The 16758-nt window shown below is 38.3% G+C and overlaps 1 protein-coding gene and 1 pseudogene across 1 annotated transcript; one reads left to right on the top strand and one right to left on the bottom strand.

The window, feature by feature from the left end:
• Positions 1-478: 478 nt before the first annotated feature.
• LOC102858486 (DDB1- and CUL4-associated factor 6-like) lies at positions 479-6113 on the bottom strand. The gene is made up of 2 exons (XM_006902680.1): positions 6105-6113; positions 479-1108 (listed from the first exon to the last, which is right to left on the bottom strand). The coding sequence occupies exons 1-2, from the start codon at positions 6111-6113 to the stop codon at positions 479-481; spliced, it is 639 nt and encodes a 212-aa protein (XP_006902742.1).
• Positions 6114-15223: 9110 nt separating this feature from the next.
• On the top strand, positions 15224-16114 carry LOC102854811 (annotated as a pseudogene).
• The last annotated feature ends 644 nt before the right edge of the window (positions 16115-16758 follow it).

Here is a 16758-nt window from a genome sequence, read left to right as displayed (position 1 = left end):
CGACATTTATCAAAGTTCATGGAGTATATAATATTTTAAAAGGTACTACTGATGTTTGTTCTAATATGTTGGGCTCATTGTATTTTTTTTTAAACAACCAACGTCTTTAATTAGAAAGCAACAAACATGCAAATGGCAAGTATAGAAATTTTATTTGAACTAACATTTTCACTATAATGAAAATGACTCTTCAACATTGATCCAAGCTCCCACATCTGAAGGTTAGGGGAAATATTGCACTTTGCATTGTCTAGCACTCCTCATTCACGGCAGTTTTTAAAATGGTTTGCTGATCTTGTTTTACACACACTCCCAAATTCATGCACACAATCGCTCCAAACCAATGTTAAGTTATCCCATAAAAAAGAGGAAAACTCAAAAAAACCAAAACCTTAAAATTGCACTAAAGCTCTGTAAAGGGAAAAAAAAAGTCTTATACAAATTCCAGGACATCTAAGTGCTTGACAACAAGAGCTGATTATTCTTCATCTTCATTCTCATTTTCCTGGCCAGAGCCTTCTGATCTGTCACCCTCCAAGCGATCAGCTCGGATATGATTCAACATCCTCAACATGAAAGAGGTTGGAACTGTAATGGTGTTTCTAGTCTCTTCGAGCATGAGTTCATTTCGAGTTATAACTTCATCAGCAAGTTTCCGGTTAAAAATTCTTGACTCTTCTAGTGGTGACCAGATCTTTATGTCATAATCTATCCCAGATGAGGCCAGAATTGGGTCAAATGGATGCGTCTGCAGGCAGTTCACCACACGATTATCAGCTTCCAGAAGCATCAAATGCTCAGCAGTGTGGCGATCCCAGATGAAGATATGGCCACAGTCAGAACCACTCATTAAAAAGTTAGTACCCCAGAAATTGGCTTCTTTAATCATCGTCCTGGAGTTGCGATGTCCCTTATATACCATCTTTACTAGTGGCCTTCTAATACTCAAAGTATCCAATTCTTCCATTTCTTTCCTTTCTTTTCTTTGCCTGAAGAATTCCTGAATGCGGGCAACAGCAGAGTATCTATCACCAGGTCCTGCTGGGTACCTTGCCCCTGGGATTAGGACTGGGTCATTGTACTTTTGAGGCTTGCTGTCATATGTATTCTAGAATAAGCTTGCCAGCTCTGAGGGTCTAGTGGCAAGAAGCTGCATTGCAATCCTAAAGGCATGTGGTTGGAATCCATCAGATGCTCCACTGGAGAAGAAGGGGCAATCTCCTCCTGTGCCAGTCGGATACGATTAGATGGTACACAATAAGAAAAAAAGAGTGAAAAAAATACTATAATAAGCTGTTATTGTCATAAATAGAGAAGATGTTTTATACCTCAGTATTTTACTCAGTTGGTTTTCTAATTTCTTCTACCTGTATTCCTCAGTCTATTAATTAATGTTGCATATTATTTTTTAAAAAAATTTAAAGGCCTTAAACAGAATAATCTGTATAGATTTTTAAAAAATCCATATGCATAAGTTTACTGTGAGGTAGTATTTGCTTTTTTTTGCAGTTCATGGGAAATTTTTATTTTTTTTCTTAATTGATAGATTTATTGAAAATATAGAGTAATAGACTTATGCTCAAATCTCATTGTGGCTATGTGCTGACTTCCATAAAACATACAATAAAGGATTCTTCCCAGGGGCACTCTGGACATAAATGAAAAAGTAAAAAGAAGTGACTGCCAAGACAGTATTGTTTCAGACACAGTTCTCTTATAATTAATGATTACTAGAAAATTAAGTTTGACATTATTTCCTGGATGTTGAATATCACAGGCATAAAGATATTATAAAATCACAAGAAAAGCTTTCATTCTTCCTAGTTTTATATTTTAGCTTTACAGGTTCAGAATAAATTGTTTTTAATAAGTTGAACTTTTAGATCCATTCAATCCAAGATATTCTTATGTCTTTCTGAGTCTACTTATTTGTAAACGGGAATGGAAACATGAACCAGGGTCTTCATTTCACATGTGTTGCCAAATCATTATATGCTATCTAATTTCTATAAGATAAAGGGAGTGACTTGAAGGTGAGCCGCATGGATGAGAAAGTTGTCTACGGATGAGATAAATCCTTGCTCATCTTTTAAAAAAATTTTGTTTGGGTTATTTTTTTTTATTTCCATTCATTCATTGTTGCATACTTTCCTCCCTGTCCACCCCTCCCCTCCCAGATTGTTTTTCTCTTTGAGAAGTAAAAAAAACAATTCTTTCATTGTTAGTAATTGATTTTAAGATTTGTTTTCAGGAAGACCTTAGGTCACAATCTAACATAATCAAAACAACAAATTATGATCAATACTGTTGTTGTTGTTGTTGTTGTTGATTACCTTCGAGTCGAGCACAACTCATAGCGACCCTATGAACAAAAGGCCTTATGCCCCTCTACAACTATAGACATTTATCAAAGTTCATAGAGCTTCCAGAGGCATGTTTAGGAAGTGGATGTTGCTTCTGCTTCCAAACCTGTCATACAATGTTATTGGTTGAATCGCCTGTGATGTATAGCGACCCTTATGTAAGCAGCTCTGAACCCTTCCTTGTCCTGAGCCAGTCTCACTAATTCTGATATAACAACCTCCATCACTCCAGTTACTGTATCAATCCATCTCATCCGGGGGTCTCCCTCTCCTGTGCTGTCCATCCACACTTCCAAACATCATGTCCTTGTCCAAAGACTCATCTCTCCTTGCCATGTGCCCAAAGTAAGTGAGCTAGAGCTTCAAAATCTTAGCCTCCAAGGAGAGACTTGGTTTTACCCTCTCCAAGACAGACTGATTTATTTTCTTGGCAACCCATGGTGAGTTCAAGACTCTTCTCCAGCACTACAACTCAAAGACATCTTTTCTTCTGTCATCCTTAGTCATTGTTCAACTCTCTGAAGCATAACAAGTAAATGAGAAAACCGTGGCTTGGATTAGGCACACCTTTGTCTCTAGACTGACATTGTTGCTCTTCAGCACTCTGGAGAGGTCCATGACAGCAGATTTTTCCCAATGCAATTAATCTTTTCATTTCCTGACTGTTGGTATTATGAGTGTTGATTGTGGGTCTGAGCAAGCTGTAATTGTTAACAACTTCAGTCTCATCTCCATCTAATAAGGTGCTGCCAGTTGGCCCATGGTGAGAATCTTTGTCTTCTTGATGTTGAACTTCAACCGATATTTAAGACTACAGTCCTTGATCTTTTTCTGCAAGTGCTTAAGATCTTCTTCAGTTTCAGCAAGCAAGGTTGTGTCATCTGCACATTGTAGAGCAGCTCTTGATTCAGATGATTTATGGCTGCATTCCCCTTTTGAGTGTGATTGTTATTGTTGATATGTGCCATCAAGTTGGAAGTCATCCATAGCTGACCATTTGGCAGGTTTTCAAAGGTAGGTAATCGTACAGGAAGAAGTTACCCATCCTTCTCCTACTTTGTATGTGGTAGGTGAGGGCAATAAGTGGAATACTCTTCTCATTATTTCTGAGTAATGTAATGTAATGTAATGACTGTAACATAATCAAAGGGTCATGTCTAATAATAAAATAACTTGGAAATATAGGGTATTTTTTCTGAGTAGTCAAGCTCTATGCTAAACATTTTTCAAAGTGGAGATAAACAGAAAAAGAGAATATCTTGAAGACCCTATTAATTATGTGATCAAAGAAAATCATGAACTGAACTCTAGAGTGAAGCTCACACTTAACACTGAAATTCTCTTGATCTCTATTTGAAGATTTGGAAGCAGGAGTGGCATCCACTTCCTAAACAACATGCCTCTGGAAACTCTCAGAACCTTGATAAATGTCAGTAGTTGTAGAGGGGCTTCAGACCTTTTGTTCGTAGGGTCACTATGAGTTGTGCTTGACTTGAAGGCAATCAACAACAACAATTTGAAGATAGTTTACTCCACACTTTATCATCCCTTTATGGATATCTATCTATTCATGCAATCCACAGATGAAACCCCTCTGGTGGTTTGAATAAAGCAGTAAGTAGCTTCATGGGGAGTGGGGGGGGGTGGTGATAAAATGGGAAATCTCTTCTTGTTCAACTTGTTGTTAAGTGTCATTACGTCGTAAATGACTCATAGCAACCCTATGAACAAAAGACCTGAACACTTGTATAACTTCCATCACTTCTCACGTTCACAGAGTTTCCGGAGGCAAGCTATTTCAGAAGTAGACGCCACTCCTGCTTCCAAGCTTGTTTTAATCAGGGAGCTCCACCAAACACTGTCCACCAGGGGTAACCATTATCACATTTGACATATCAGTGTTATAGTTTTTAGCATCACAGCAACCATGCACAGCAACCTCTGTACAGCAAATCGACAGATCAGTGTTATACCACTTAGAAGAATGACCAAAACCAATTAAAACCAAGCCTGAGGGCAGCAGATTAAAATCACCCACCTTTGGCTTGATAGCATAACTTTCTATACACCAAGCCAACAGAGCTCTCTCTATCCTGTTAAGTGCCATTGAGAGATACAACTCATAGCAATCCTATGAATGAATGACCTGGATCCTTGTTTAACTTTCATCATTTCTCTATGTTCACAGAGTTTCCAGGGGCAAGCTATTATCACCCTGAAAACCTGCTGGAAGCTCAGCTATGGGTTGGTTCTGACTTGGCAGGGTTGTTGTTATGTGCCCTCAAGTTGCTGTGACTCATAGCGACCCTATGTACAACAGCTCTGAACCCTACTCTCTCCTGAGTCAACCTTGTTGTCTCTGACACACCTATTTCTATTACCCCAGTCACTGAATTAATCCATCTCATCTGGGATCTTTCTCTCCTGTGCTGTCCCTTCACTCTCCCAAGCATGATGTCCCTCTCCAAGGACTGGTAGGAACCTCCTTACAACATATTCTAAGTACGTTAGCCAAAGCTTCAGAATCCTTGCCTCCAAGGAGCAGCCTGGTTTCACCCTCTCCAGGACTAACCTGTTTGTTGTTCTCTTAGAAGTCCATTGGAATATTCAATACTCTTCTCCAACACCATAGCTCAAAGGCATCAATTTTCCTTCTATCATCTCTAGTCATTATCCAGCTTTCTGATGCATAGCAAGTAATTGAGAAGACTATGGCCTGGATCAGGCACATCTTAGTCTTTAGATTGATGTTGTTGCTCTTCAGTACTCTGGAGAAGTCCCTGACATGGGTTTGAGTTTTTTAATGTTGATCTATGCAAACAGCTCTGTCATATACTAGAAACTGTATGGTAGTGAGACTTGAGACTGCAATTTGGAAACCTGTCACTTTTATGTTTCTTAGTCCAGAGACCACATTTATTTCTGTGGTTTGGTATGCTACTTTTTCTCTCTCTTACACTCTTCAAATTCCTGTCTTTAAGTCCTCACATTCTAAGACAATTTTATCCAAACTCCTTATGACCACTGACTGAACTTCCAAACAAAAAAGTATTTTTGTAGTTTGCTTTGGAATTTTTATTTTGTTTTGTTTTGAGGATGAATTTTTAGGTCCCACTAGTATTAAGAAAATTAAAGTCATTAAACTGAATGTCACAAATTGGCAAGTGTAGGCTAGAGTAAATCCAGAGATATATTTTGCTTGGATCACGGTTTTGTTTTTATTTTTTAAATAATTTAGGTTTTACATTATTATTAAATTAAATTATTGATATTTTTTAAAACTCATTTTTATGGGTTGTTATGAAAAATTGAAGGTATGTGGAAACTGTGAGTCTGTATTTTTGTATGATTGGAGTTCTATAGCAGTGTGCAAGACTTCTCAGTTGTCTTGTGTATCATGCTCATAACTGATAGGTTGGCAGTTTGACACAACCAGCTGCTCAGAGGTTCCTCTCATCAAGATGTATAGCCTTAGAAACCTGATGAGGGGATCACTTTTTGTGGCTGCTTGCCATCAAGTTGGTACCAGTTCGTAGCTGATCCTCCAGTGGGTTTTCAGAGACTATTAATTAGAGGAGATTGCCCATCTTTATCCCATGGATAAAGTCGATTTAAACTGAGTGCTTTTGGAATTGCAGTGCAGCTTCTTACCACTAGGGCCCCAGGGCCCCCTGAATGGTCACCATAAGTTGGAAATGACACAATGACAATGGGTTAAAATTAAAAAATGAACACCCAAACCTCTGCCATTGGGTCGTTGTTGTTAGGTGGCCTTGAGTCAACTTTAGTGACCTTGTGAACTAGAGATCTAAACCTGGCCCAAACCTGAGCCCGCCTCACCACCCATGATGTATTTGAGTCATCATGTCAATCTAACTCATTGAGGGTCTTCCTCTCTTTTGATTACCCTTAGAACCATGATTACCAGTCGTGGTACTAGGGATATTGTAGCTGGTGTGAGATGGATCTTGGCTGAAAGCAGGGAATACCAGAGGAATGTCTATCTGTGTTTCATTGATCACAATAAACTGTGGCTAACTCTGAGAAGAATGATTGTGCTTATGCAAAACCTATACTTCGACCCAGGAGACCATCATCACAACAGAGCAAGGGAACACTGCATGGTACTTGGACCTAGCCTCAGATAACTGAAGTTGTGTTGGCTGGAACTCAACTGGATGAAGAGAAGATGCTTCATTTTGAAAACTAGTGCTGATTACAGTTACCTGATAGTTTGCTCTGGACTAAACCTTTGTATATATGGATGCAGATGCTGAAATTTCAAATGTAATGGAAAATTCTTCAGAGAAAAAGACATGTTTATCTCCTCATAGTACTGATTTGATAAGCATGGGCAAATTAAAAATTGACTATCTAAAATGGGGAGGAGTAAGACATAAGGTTGTAAGCAGGAGTGGCATCCACTTCCTAAACAATAGGCCTCTGGAAACTCTATGAACTTTGATAAATGTTAATAGTTAGTCCATAGTTATAGAAAGGCTTCAGGCCTTTTGATTAGAAGGTGGCTATGAGTTGTGCTTGAGTCGAAGGCAATCAACAACAACAAGGCATAAGGAGTAAGGATGTCTTACATATTTCTCTAAGTATTGATGATGGTAAAGGGAAGATTGATCCTTCAGATAATAAGAGATAATGGCTAGAAAGGCCAGGGAGTGGTCTGGGGTATCAGAACTCTTGGAAATTGACTTTTATAGCATTATGTTAACTCTTGTTGGCTGAAGGGGTATGGTCTTCAGCTATATTAACTGCAGATGCATGGTCTTGCAAACATTGACAGCTGTAGGACAAGGATAAGAGAGAGAGAATGACTCTCACACTGAATAGCATGACTTGTGGGACACTTGAGCAAGATCCTAGTGAGAGCAAGACCCTGGTGGCAAGACCTTGATGATGGTAGTGGATAGACTGTGGCACTGCTGTGAAGAAACTGGCAAGGTATAACAAGAAGAGCCTTGAGATAAAGGCCACAGTTAAAAGTTTTTGCTATTGTTGCCAGATGATTAAAGGAAGAACTGAGTACTAAATTGAAACCAGAACCTGGACTAATAAAGGAATTGTGTCTTGAGACCACTGGACTTTGTTTTGGGACTAACCTGGATTTACATTAGGTGATATTCCTTGCTTCCCTCACTTTTCAACTTGTTTTCCTGATAATCCTCATTCTCTACGACAACTATAATTAAAATCTGTCCGTCAATAATGAATAAAAGGACTTCTTGCTGTTGAAATGGCTCCAGAAGTACAATGGAGTTGGATTATGACTCTATGTGCTTTCTGCTTTGGGGTAGTGTGAGGCTGTGCTGTTCTTTCTTACTTCTTGCCTTTTTAGAAAGATGCTATGACCTTATCCCCCATGTTCCATTTTCTACTTATTTCACAACTCCTTAAAGGGAATTCCATGAAATGTGTCAACTCTTAAACTTATATTCTCAGACTCAGACTATTTTCAAATCCAAGATTTCATATATCTGCAGCATTGTTGCTATTGTTGTAGTCAGGTGCCGTTGAGTCGCCTGTGATTCATAGAGGTCCTATGTACAATAGTTCCAAATCCTGTGTTATTCTGAGCCAATTACACTTACTCCAACAGACCTACTCTCATTACCTCAGTTACTGTGTAAATCCATCTTGTATGGGCTCTTCCTCTCCTGAACTATCCCTCCACCTTTCCAAGAATGATGTCCTCCTCCAAAAACTGGTCCCTCCTGGCCACATGTCCAAAGTGTGTGAGATAGAGCATGGAAAACAATAACTCTCCAAAGACAGCTGTTCTTCAAACTCCAGAGAGTAAATAGATAACCTAAAAAAATAATGAATTAAGGTCTAATTTAATAAATCCTTAAGAGTGGAATAGGAAGGAAGAAAGGAATGGCGAGAAAGAAGACATTAGAAACATAAAAAAGAACTTGCTCTGTTCTTGCTAGCTTTGAAGGTGGAAAAGGTGGACATGAACCAAACAATCTGAGTGACCTCTAAAATTTGAGAATGGTAATCAGCTGACAGCAAAGAGATTGTGTTACCACCATTGAAAGAGACTAAATTCTACAGCAAACAAATTCTTTACCCTACATCTTCCAGAAAGAAATGTGGTCTTGTGGTCATCTTGATTTTAGTCCCTGAAGGAACTAAGTCAGTTTTTTGACCTATAAAACTATTCGATAATAAATTTGTACTGTCTAAAGCCAGTAAATGTGTGATAATTTGTTACTGCAGTAGTAGAAAATGAGTACAATATACAAATGTCAAGTTATTCTCTCCATTTGGATATTGCATAGACATTTGAACTTCATTCAACCACATCTCCCACAAGACCTGCTTGATGCACACACTTCAACACTTAGCTAATGACAGTTTTATTTTCTAATTGTTCAGGACCCAAGTCTTAAAAGTCATGTTTGCTTCCTCTGTTTAATTTTACAGTCAAACTGCTAGGGATTCATATGAGTCCTCTCTTTATATATGTATTTCACCTTTGCCAAAATAACTTCCTATATTACTTAGATTTATTATTATTTGCTTGTACTAACAAATCTGACTCATAATGATCCCAAGTGTTCCAGAGTAGAAGTGCTTTATAGGGTTTTCTTAGCAGTAATCTTTCTGGAAAGGAGATCTGGCTACATAGTGGTTAAGTGTTTGGTTGGCTGCTATCCAAAAGTCCTATAGTTTGAACCCTGTAGCTGCTCCATAGGAGAAAGACATAACAGTCTGCTTATGTAAATTTATACTCTTGGAAACTCTAGGGACAAACTTCCTCTGTTCTACAAGGTATTTATGAGTGGAATTGAATTGTTGGCATATAATAACAGCAATATGGGATTTAATTGTAGGCTCCCCCCCAACAGTGCCATTGGATGATTTGTATAGACAACCATTGGGCTACCAACGTAGTGCACACTGTTTCTGTCACCAGGAATCCTAAAGTTTATAGAACTAACTTTCTTTGAAATCCTATGTAAGTCACACTGCTCTCTCCCTTTTTTCCCCTGACTTCACCTCTAGCCAGTTGCCACCACATTCACTGTGCTCTAGACAAAGCTCTCCAAAGCAAGTACTCTCCCACCATAAGGTCAGGGTCATTCATTTATTTCCTCTTTTTAAAATATTCTTTCCTCAGCCCCCACTTTCTGCCCAATATCAGGATTAATTCCTTTTTCCCCTTTATGGTATTCGTCAAATAGCAATCTCCTGATGTGTCCTAATCTACCTATTTAATACAAGTATCTGTTTCTTTCTTCGTTTTTTAGCTAATGTAATTACTTTGTTATTTTCCTCTGCATCTATAGTGCTTAGTTTCTAAATATTATAGTAACTTAGTTATTAGGCTTATTTTTAATAACTTCCTTTCCACCAATCTATGACGAGAAATTTGTAAGAAAACTTCCTAGTCAGTTGACTGGAAGAGATCTCTATTTGTTCTCATTCCCAAAGAAGGGATCCAATAGAATGTGGAAATAATCAAGCATTATAATGAGGGAGCTCTGGTGGCCTAGTGGCAAGATGCTGAGCCACAATCCCAAAGGCATGTGGTTCAAGGACACCAGTTCCTCTGCAGGAGAAGGATGGGCAATCTCCTCCCATATGATTAACAGACTCTGTTGGTTGGTTGTGACCATGGTACACAACAAGAACAACAACAGCAACAACATCATTAATATAATATGCAAATAAAATTCTGAAGATTTCTTTTTAAATGGCTAGAACAGAACTTTGAGAAGAAAGTGCCAGAAATTCAAGCTCAATTAAAAGAGGACATTGAATGAGAGACATAATTGCTAAAGTTCCATTAATCTTGGCTGAAACAGAATAACAGAAAGATGTTTATCTATGTTCTATTGACTATGAAAATTCATTTGACTGTGTGAATCACAGCAAATTATGACTAACAGTGAGAAGAACAAAAATCCCAGAACACTTCATTGTGCTAATGCAAAATCTATACCAAGGTCAAGAAACTATTATTTGAGCAGACAAGAGAACACGTCATATTTTAAAATAAGGCAGATGTATGTCAGGATTGTATTCTTTCTCCATAGCTATTCAATCTATATACTGAACTAATTATTCAAGAAGATATATTATATGAATGTCTATTATAATATAATATATTGTAATTTATATTATAAGAATGTGTATTATAAGAACGTCTATAATATGTTACTATTATATATAATATACTATATATAATATAATATACAATATTATATATGATCATATATAATATTGCATTATATGTGATCATATATAATATAATATAATATAATTATAATGTATATTATAAGAATGTCTATCTATGTTTCATTGATTATGCAAAGGCGTTTGACTGTGTGGATCATAACAAACTGTGGCTGACTCTAAGAATGGGAATCCCAGAACATTTAATTCTGCTAATGCGAAACCTAAACTTGGACCAAGAGGCAGTAGTCAGAACAGAGCAGGGTAACACTGCATGGTTCAAAATTGGGAAGGACGCACGCCAGGGATGTGTCCTATCTCCATACCTTTTCAACATGTATGCAGAGCAGATTATCCAAGAGGCTGGGCTCTATGAGGAGAAGTGTGGCATCAGGATTGGTAGAAGATCTATTAACAATCTGCGTTATGCAGATGACACACCCTGCTTGCCGAAACTGAGGAGGACCTCATGCACTTGCTGCAGAGGGCAAAGGACTGCAGCCTTCACTATGGACTGAGGCTCAATGTAAAGAAGATAAAGATTCTCACCACTGGACCAATTGGTAGCATCAGGATGGATGGCAAAGAGATTGAACTTGTTCTCAGCTTCAGTTTGCTCGGCTCCACGGTCAGCACTCTTGCCACCAGCAGCCAGGAAATAAAAAAACGTATTGCGATGGCAAAGTCTGCTGTTAGGGACCTCTCTAAAGTACTGAAGAGCAACGGTGTCTCTCTGGAGACTAAGGTGCGTCTGATACAGGCCATGGTCTTCGCAATCACTTGTTATGCATCAGAGAGTTGGACAATGACTAGGGAGGATAGAAGGAGAATTGACGCCTTTGAGCTGTGGTGCTGGAGAAAAGTATTTAATGTACCCTGGACTGCCAAGAAAACAAACAGATTCGCCCTGGAGAGGGTTAAATCTCCTTGGAAGCAAGGATTCTGGGGCTTCGTCTGACATACTTTGGACATGTTGTAAGGAAAGACAGGTCCTTGGTGAGGGACATCATGGTTTGGTAGGGTGGAGGAACAGCGCAGGAGGGGAAGATCCTCTATGAAGTGGATTGATTCAGTGACTGGGATAATCGGGATGGGTGTGTTAGAGGCAATGCAATTGGCACAAGGTAGAGCAGGGTTTAGGGCTGTTGTGCATAGGTCACTATGAGTCGCAAACGACTTGACGGCACATAACAACAACAAACAACAATATTATATGAAAAAGAATGTAATGGTAGGATTGGAAGAAGACTCACCAACAACCTGCTTTATGCAGATAACACAACTTTGCTGAAAATGAAGATTTGAAACAATTGCTACAGAAGATCAAAGACTACAGCCTTAAATACAGATTACATCTCAACATTAAGAACACAAGAAATCACCACAACAAGATAAAGGTAAATAATCCAAAAGAAAAATGGGCACAGGATATGAACAGACACTTCACCAAAGAAGACATTCATATGGCAAACAAACACATGAAGTCACAATCCCTAGCTCTAAGAGAGATGCAAATCAAAACAACTATGAGATATCATCTCACGCCATTCAGAATAGCAAAATTTAACAGAACAGCAAGCAGCAAATACTGGCGAGGTTGTGGAGAAACTGGAACCCCTTATTCACTGTTGGTGGGAGTGTAAAATGGTGCAACCACTGTGGAAGGCAGTATGGTGCTTTCTCAAAAAGTTGCAAACAGAAATACCATTTGACCCAGCAATTCCACTACAGAGAATGTATACTGCATTGAACAGATGAAGGAGAAAACTGTTTAAAAGAGATATGTTATTTGGTATTTTTGTCAAAATAGGAGTCCAGAACAAAGGCTGCGTAGTAGAGTGCACCTGAGGGGAGGTATTATAAAATAATGAAAGAATTTTTCTTTTATTTTTCCAAGAGGGTAGTGTACTGGGGTGGGGGGAAGGGTTGGGAGGGGGGAAAAGTGCAACAATGAATGAATGGAAATCCAAAGTCTCTGTAAATTTTCACTGAAATTAGTAATAATTTAAAAAAAAAATATTCTCTGGAAGAAAGATCACACACAAAAAAAGAACACAAGATATCAAACCAACTTAAAATTTAAGAAAGATTATAAAAAATTAAATCTTTCATGCAAATAAGATAATTTTTTAAAAATGTTATGTATATGACCATGATTGTGAATCTTGTAATTTGTTTTAGTTTCTGTAACAAATTTGTGTATCAATCTCACATAATAATGATCTTCTCGTGCTTTATACAATTTCACAAAAATCAGTTGTTCACTATTAAAGACAATCATGTCACCCAGTTAGCAATGAGTCTGCTGCAACATTAAATAGAGTTGACTAGTTTGCTTGCCTTAACTGTACTGAGTTTTGCTTCCTTTTTCAATTATTCATGGTACCTTTGATTCCACAAATATTCTTCTAGCATTCATTTAAATAAATGCATGGCTACATATCCCTACCTGTAACAAACACACAAACAAAAAACAAACCAAGAAACCCAGCAAAAACAATATGTAAATTTTGTCAGTAAAATAAGAAATATTTTTAATGTATAGAAAACCAACCCTCACCAAATCCTCACACCAGGCCTCATCATGATGTTGTTGTTATGTGCTGTCAAGTCACCTGCGACACAAAACAATCATATGTACATATCTGAACCCTGCTCTATCCTGAGTAAACCTCAACTTCTCCAACACACCTACCCCCAATACCCCAGTCACTGAGTTAATCCATCTCATCAAGGATCTTCTACCCTCTCAAGCATAATGTCCCTCTCCAAGGACTGGCCCCTCCTTGCAACATGCCCAAAGTATGTCAGACGGAGTTTCAGAATCCCTGCCTCCAAGGAGCAGCCTGGTTTCACCCTCTCTAGGATACACTCTTTGTTCTGTTAGTAGTCAATGATATATTCAATACTCTTCTCCAGCACCACAACTCAAAGGCATCAATTCTTTTTCTATCATCCCTAGTTATTGTCCAGCTTTCTGATGTATAGCACCTAATTGTGAAGATCATAGCCTAGATTGGGTGCACCTTAGTCTCCAGACTGATATCATTGCTCTTCAGGACTTTGGAGATGTCCCTAACAGCAGACTTTCCTGATGCAATTCGTGATAGATGGTGAAACATTTGAAGTTGTCAATGGTTTAATTTTACTTGAATCTACAATTGACACCCAGAATAACAGTAGCCAAGAAATTAAAAGATGTGTTACATTGGGAAAAACCTGCTGTCAAGAACTTCTCCAAAATGCTAAAAAACAATGATGTCAACTTAAAGTCCGACATGTGCCTGATCCTGCCATAATCTTTTCCATTCAGTTGCTCCCTATATATTTGACAGTGAGTGAGGACTAAAGAAGAATTGATAGCTTTTTCGATGGACTGCCAAAAGAACAAACAAGTCTGTCTTGGAGGAAGTGCCACTAGGATGCTCTTAAGAGGCAAAGATGGTCATCTTTGTCTTAGTTACTTTGATCATGTTGTCAGGAGGGGCTAATCCTTGGGAAAGGACATCATGTTGGGGAAGGTGGAGGGTCAAAGGAAGAGAAGAAGACATCTATTAATATAAGTGACACAATGACTATAATAATGAACCCAAGCATGAGACCTGGTGAGAATGGTGCAGGATAGGCCAACTTTCAGATCTTCTGCTCATAGGGTGACTATGAGTAGCAGTGGACTCAGTGAGAGTTAGCAACAGTGACATTTCTCTCCAAAAGGAGTGTGGTGACCTGACAAATATTTTAATAGATTCATTCTTGTTGTTCCATTAAAAATAGAGCTCAGAGCTCCAAATAGGCAGGTTTTGTTATATCTGTTGTTCTCTGGTATGCCCTCAACATTTAGAACAGTGCCAGGAATGTGATAGACACACAATAGGTATTTCTTGAATGAAGAGTGAATTATTAAAATAGCACCTAAGAGGAAATAAAAACAATGGACCTTACTAAACCGAATAATGCTGAAGAGCTAAGTGATGCATGACTCCATAAAAGAAGCAAAACTCATGGAAAATTATGACTTATAAAGATGAAAGGTAGCTAGATACATAGTCTTAATATAAAAATAACTATGAAAAGAAGAAAAAAGGAGAAAAGCGATAATTCATAAAACAACAGAAAAGTATCTGAACTGACAAGGTTTTGTACATTAGGTCAAGTGAGCTAAATGAGAGCCATTCACATTCTTTATGGAATTGATAGAGAAAGCATTTAAAGAAAAAATAAATATAGAGATAAATTGAATACTGAAATTAATTGACTATCCACATCTATTTAAAAAAAATTGAGACTAAATTTTCTTTTTTTCTCATGACTTTAGGACACTTGCATCAATTAATCAATCATATGCTTGGGAACTAATGAACAGCGTTTATGAAGGAGATGATTTAATGGAGTGGAGTGGAGGGACCAGATTTAGGAGTCTTGTTTACTGTGGCGTTGATCCAGCACTTCTGTTTCTACTTACCAGCTATGTATAATTGACCAAGTAATTCAACTTCTATGACTTCCTTTATTGAAAAATTGACATTAAAACCTGTCAAAACAACAACTTTAGCACAGGAGTGTCTGGTTCCGCCCTCCACATACACACACACACACACACACACACACATGTAGGGCTGGTTGCTTTGCAGGTGAGCCAGGGACTCCTGTCTCTGGTCCTCAAGATGAGGTTTGTTAATGTTGTCAAGAATAAGGCCTGTTCAAGAGATACCAAGTGAAATGTAGAAGATGACGCAAGGGTAAAACTGAATACTGTGCTTGGAAACGCTTGGTAATCCAGGATAAAAATAAGTACAACATGACTAAATACAGGATGATAGTTTGTGTAGCCAACAGAGATATAATTTGCCAGATTGCTTATGCCTGTATAGAAAGAAGGAGATCTGATAGTCTGCGCAGCCAGTGCTCATGAATTTCCTAAGTACGGAATGAAAGTTGGCCTGACAAATTATGCTGCCACATACTGTTCTGGCCCGCTTCTGTCTGGCTTCTCAATAGGTTTGGCATGGGTAAGAACTATGAAGACCAAGTGGAGGTAACTAGAGATGAATAAAATGTGGAAAGCATAGATGGCAAATCAGGTGCCTTCACCTGCTATTTGGATGCAGGCCTTGCCAGAACTACCACAAGAAATAAAGTATTTGAGACTCTGAAGGGAGCTGTGGAGGAAGGCTTGTCTATTTCTCATACTACGAAGTGATTCCCTGGTTATGATTCAGAAAGCAAGGAATTAAACGTAGAAGAACATTGGAAATACATCATGGGTCAGAATGTTGCAGATGATATGTGTTATGTAATGGAAGAAGATGAAGATGCTTACAAGAAACAGTTCTCTCAGTACATAAAGAACAATGTGGCTCCAGACATGATGGAGATGCATACGAAAACACATGCTGCCATATGAGAGAATCCAGTCTATGAGAAGAAGTCTAAGAAAGATGCTAAAAGGAAGAGGTGGAATCGCCCCAAAATGTCTCTTGCTCAGAAGAAAGATTAGGTAGCCTAAGGAGAAGACAAACTTCCCCAGAGATCAGGAGCAGGCTGCTGATAGTTAAATCAATATTAGGTGAAGATTTTTTCAGATAAAGACAATAAATTTATTGTTCAAGAATAAAAAAAAACCCACCAAAAACAAAAACCACTCCCCCAAAAAAACCTTTATATGATAATGAATAAATTACTTAACACTTCATGATTCAAAATTGGGAAAGGCATACACCAGGGATGTGTTCTATCTCCATACCTTTTCAACCTGTATGCAGAACAGATTATCCAGGAGGCTGGGCTCTATGAGGAGAAGTGTGGTGTCAGGATTGGTGGAAGATCTATCAACAATCTGTGTTATGCAGATGACACAAACCTGTTTGCTGAAACTGAGGAGAACCTGAAACGCTTGCTGCAGAGGGTCAAGGACTGCAGCCTTCAGTATGGATTGAGGCTCAATGTCAAGAAGACAAAGATTCTCACCTCTGAAACAATTAGCAGCACCAGGATGGATGGTGAAGAGATTGAGATTGTTCAGAGCTTTAGTTTGCCTGGCTCCACAGTCAACACTCTTGGAACCAGCAGCCAGGAAATTAAAAGATATATTGAAATGTATTGCAAAGACTAAAATGGATGTCAGAAGATACTCTGAAAATTGCACTGGAGCGCAGAGAAGCCAAAGCACAAGGAAGAATTCAAGATACTAAAGAGTTGA

This window comes from Elephantulus edwardii, unplaced genomic scaffold, assembly GCF_000299155.1.
Source record: "Elephantulus edwardii isolate Elephantulus edwardi_28Jun2011 unplaced genomic scaffold, EleEdw1.0 scaffold00439, whole genome shotgun sequence".
Taxonomy (NCBI): Eukaryota; Metazoa; Chordata; class Mammalia; order Macroscelidea; family Macroscelididae; genus Elephantulus; species Elephantulus edwardii.
This window is presented reverse-complemented; position numbering and strand designations above follow the sequence as displayed.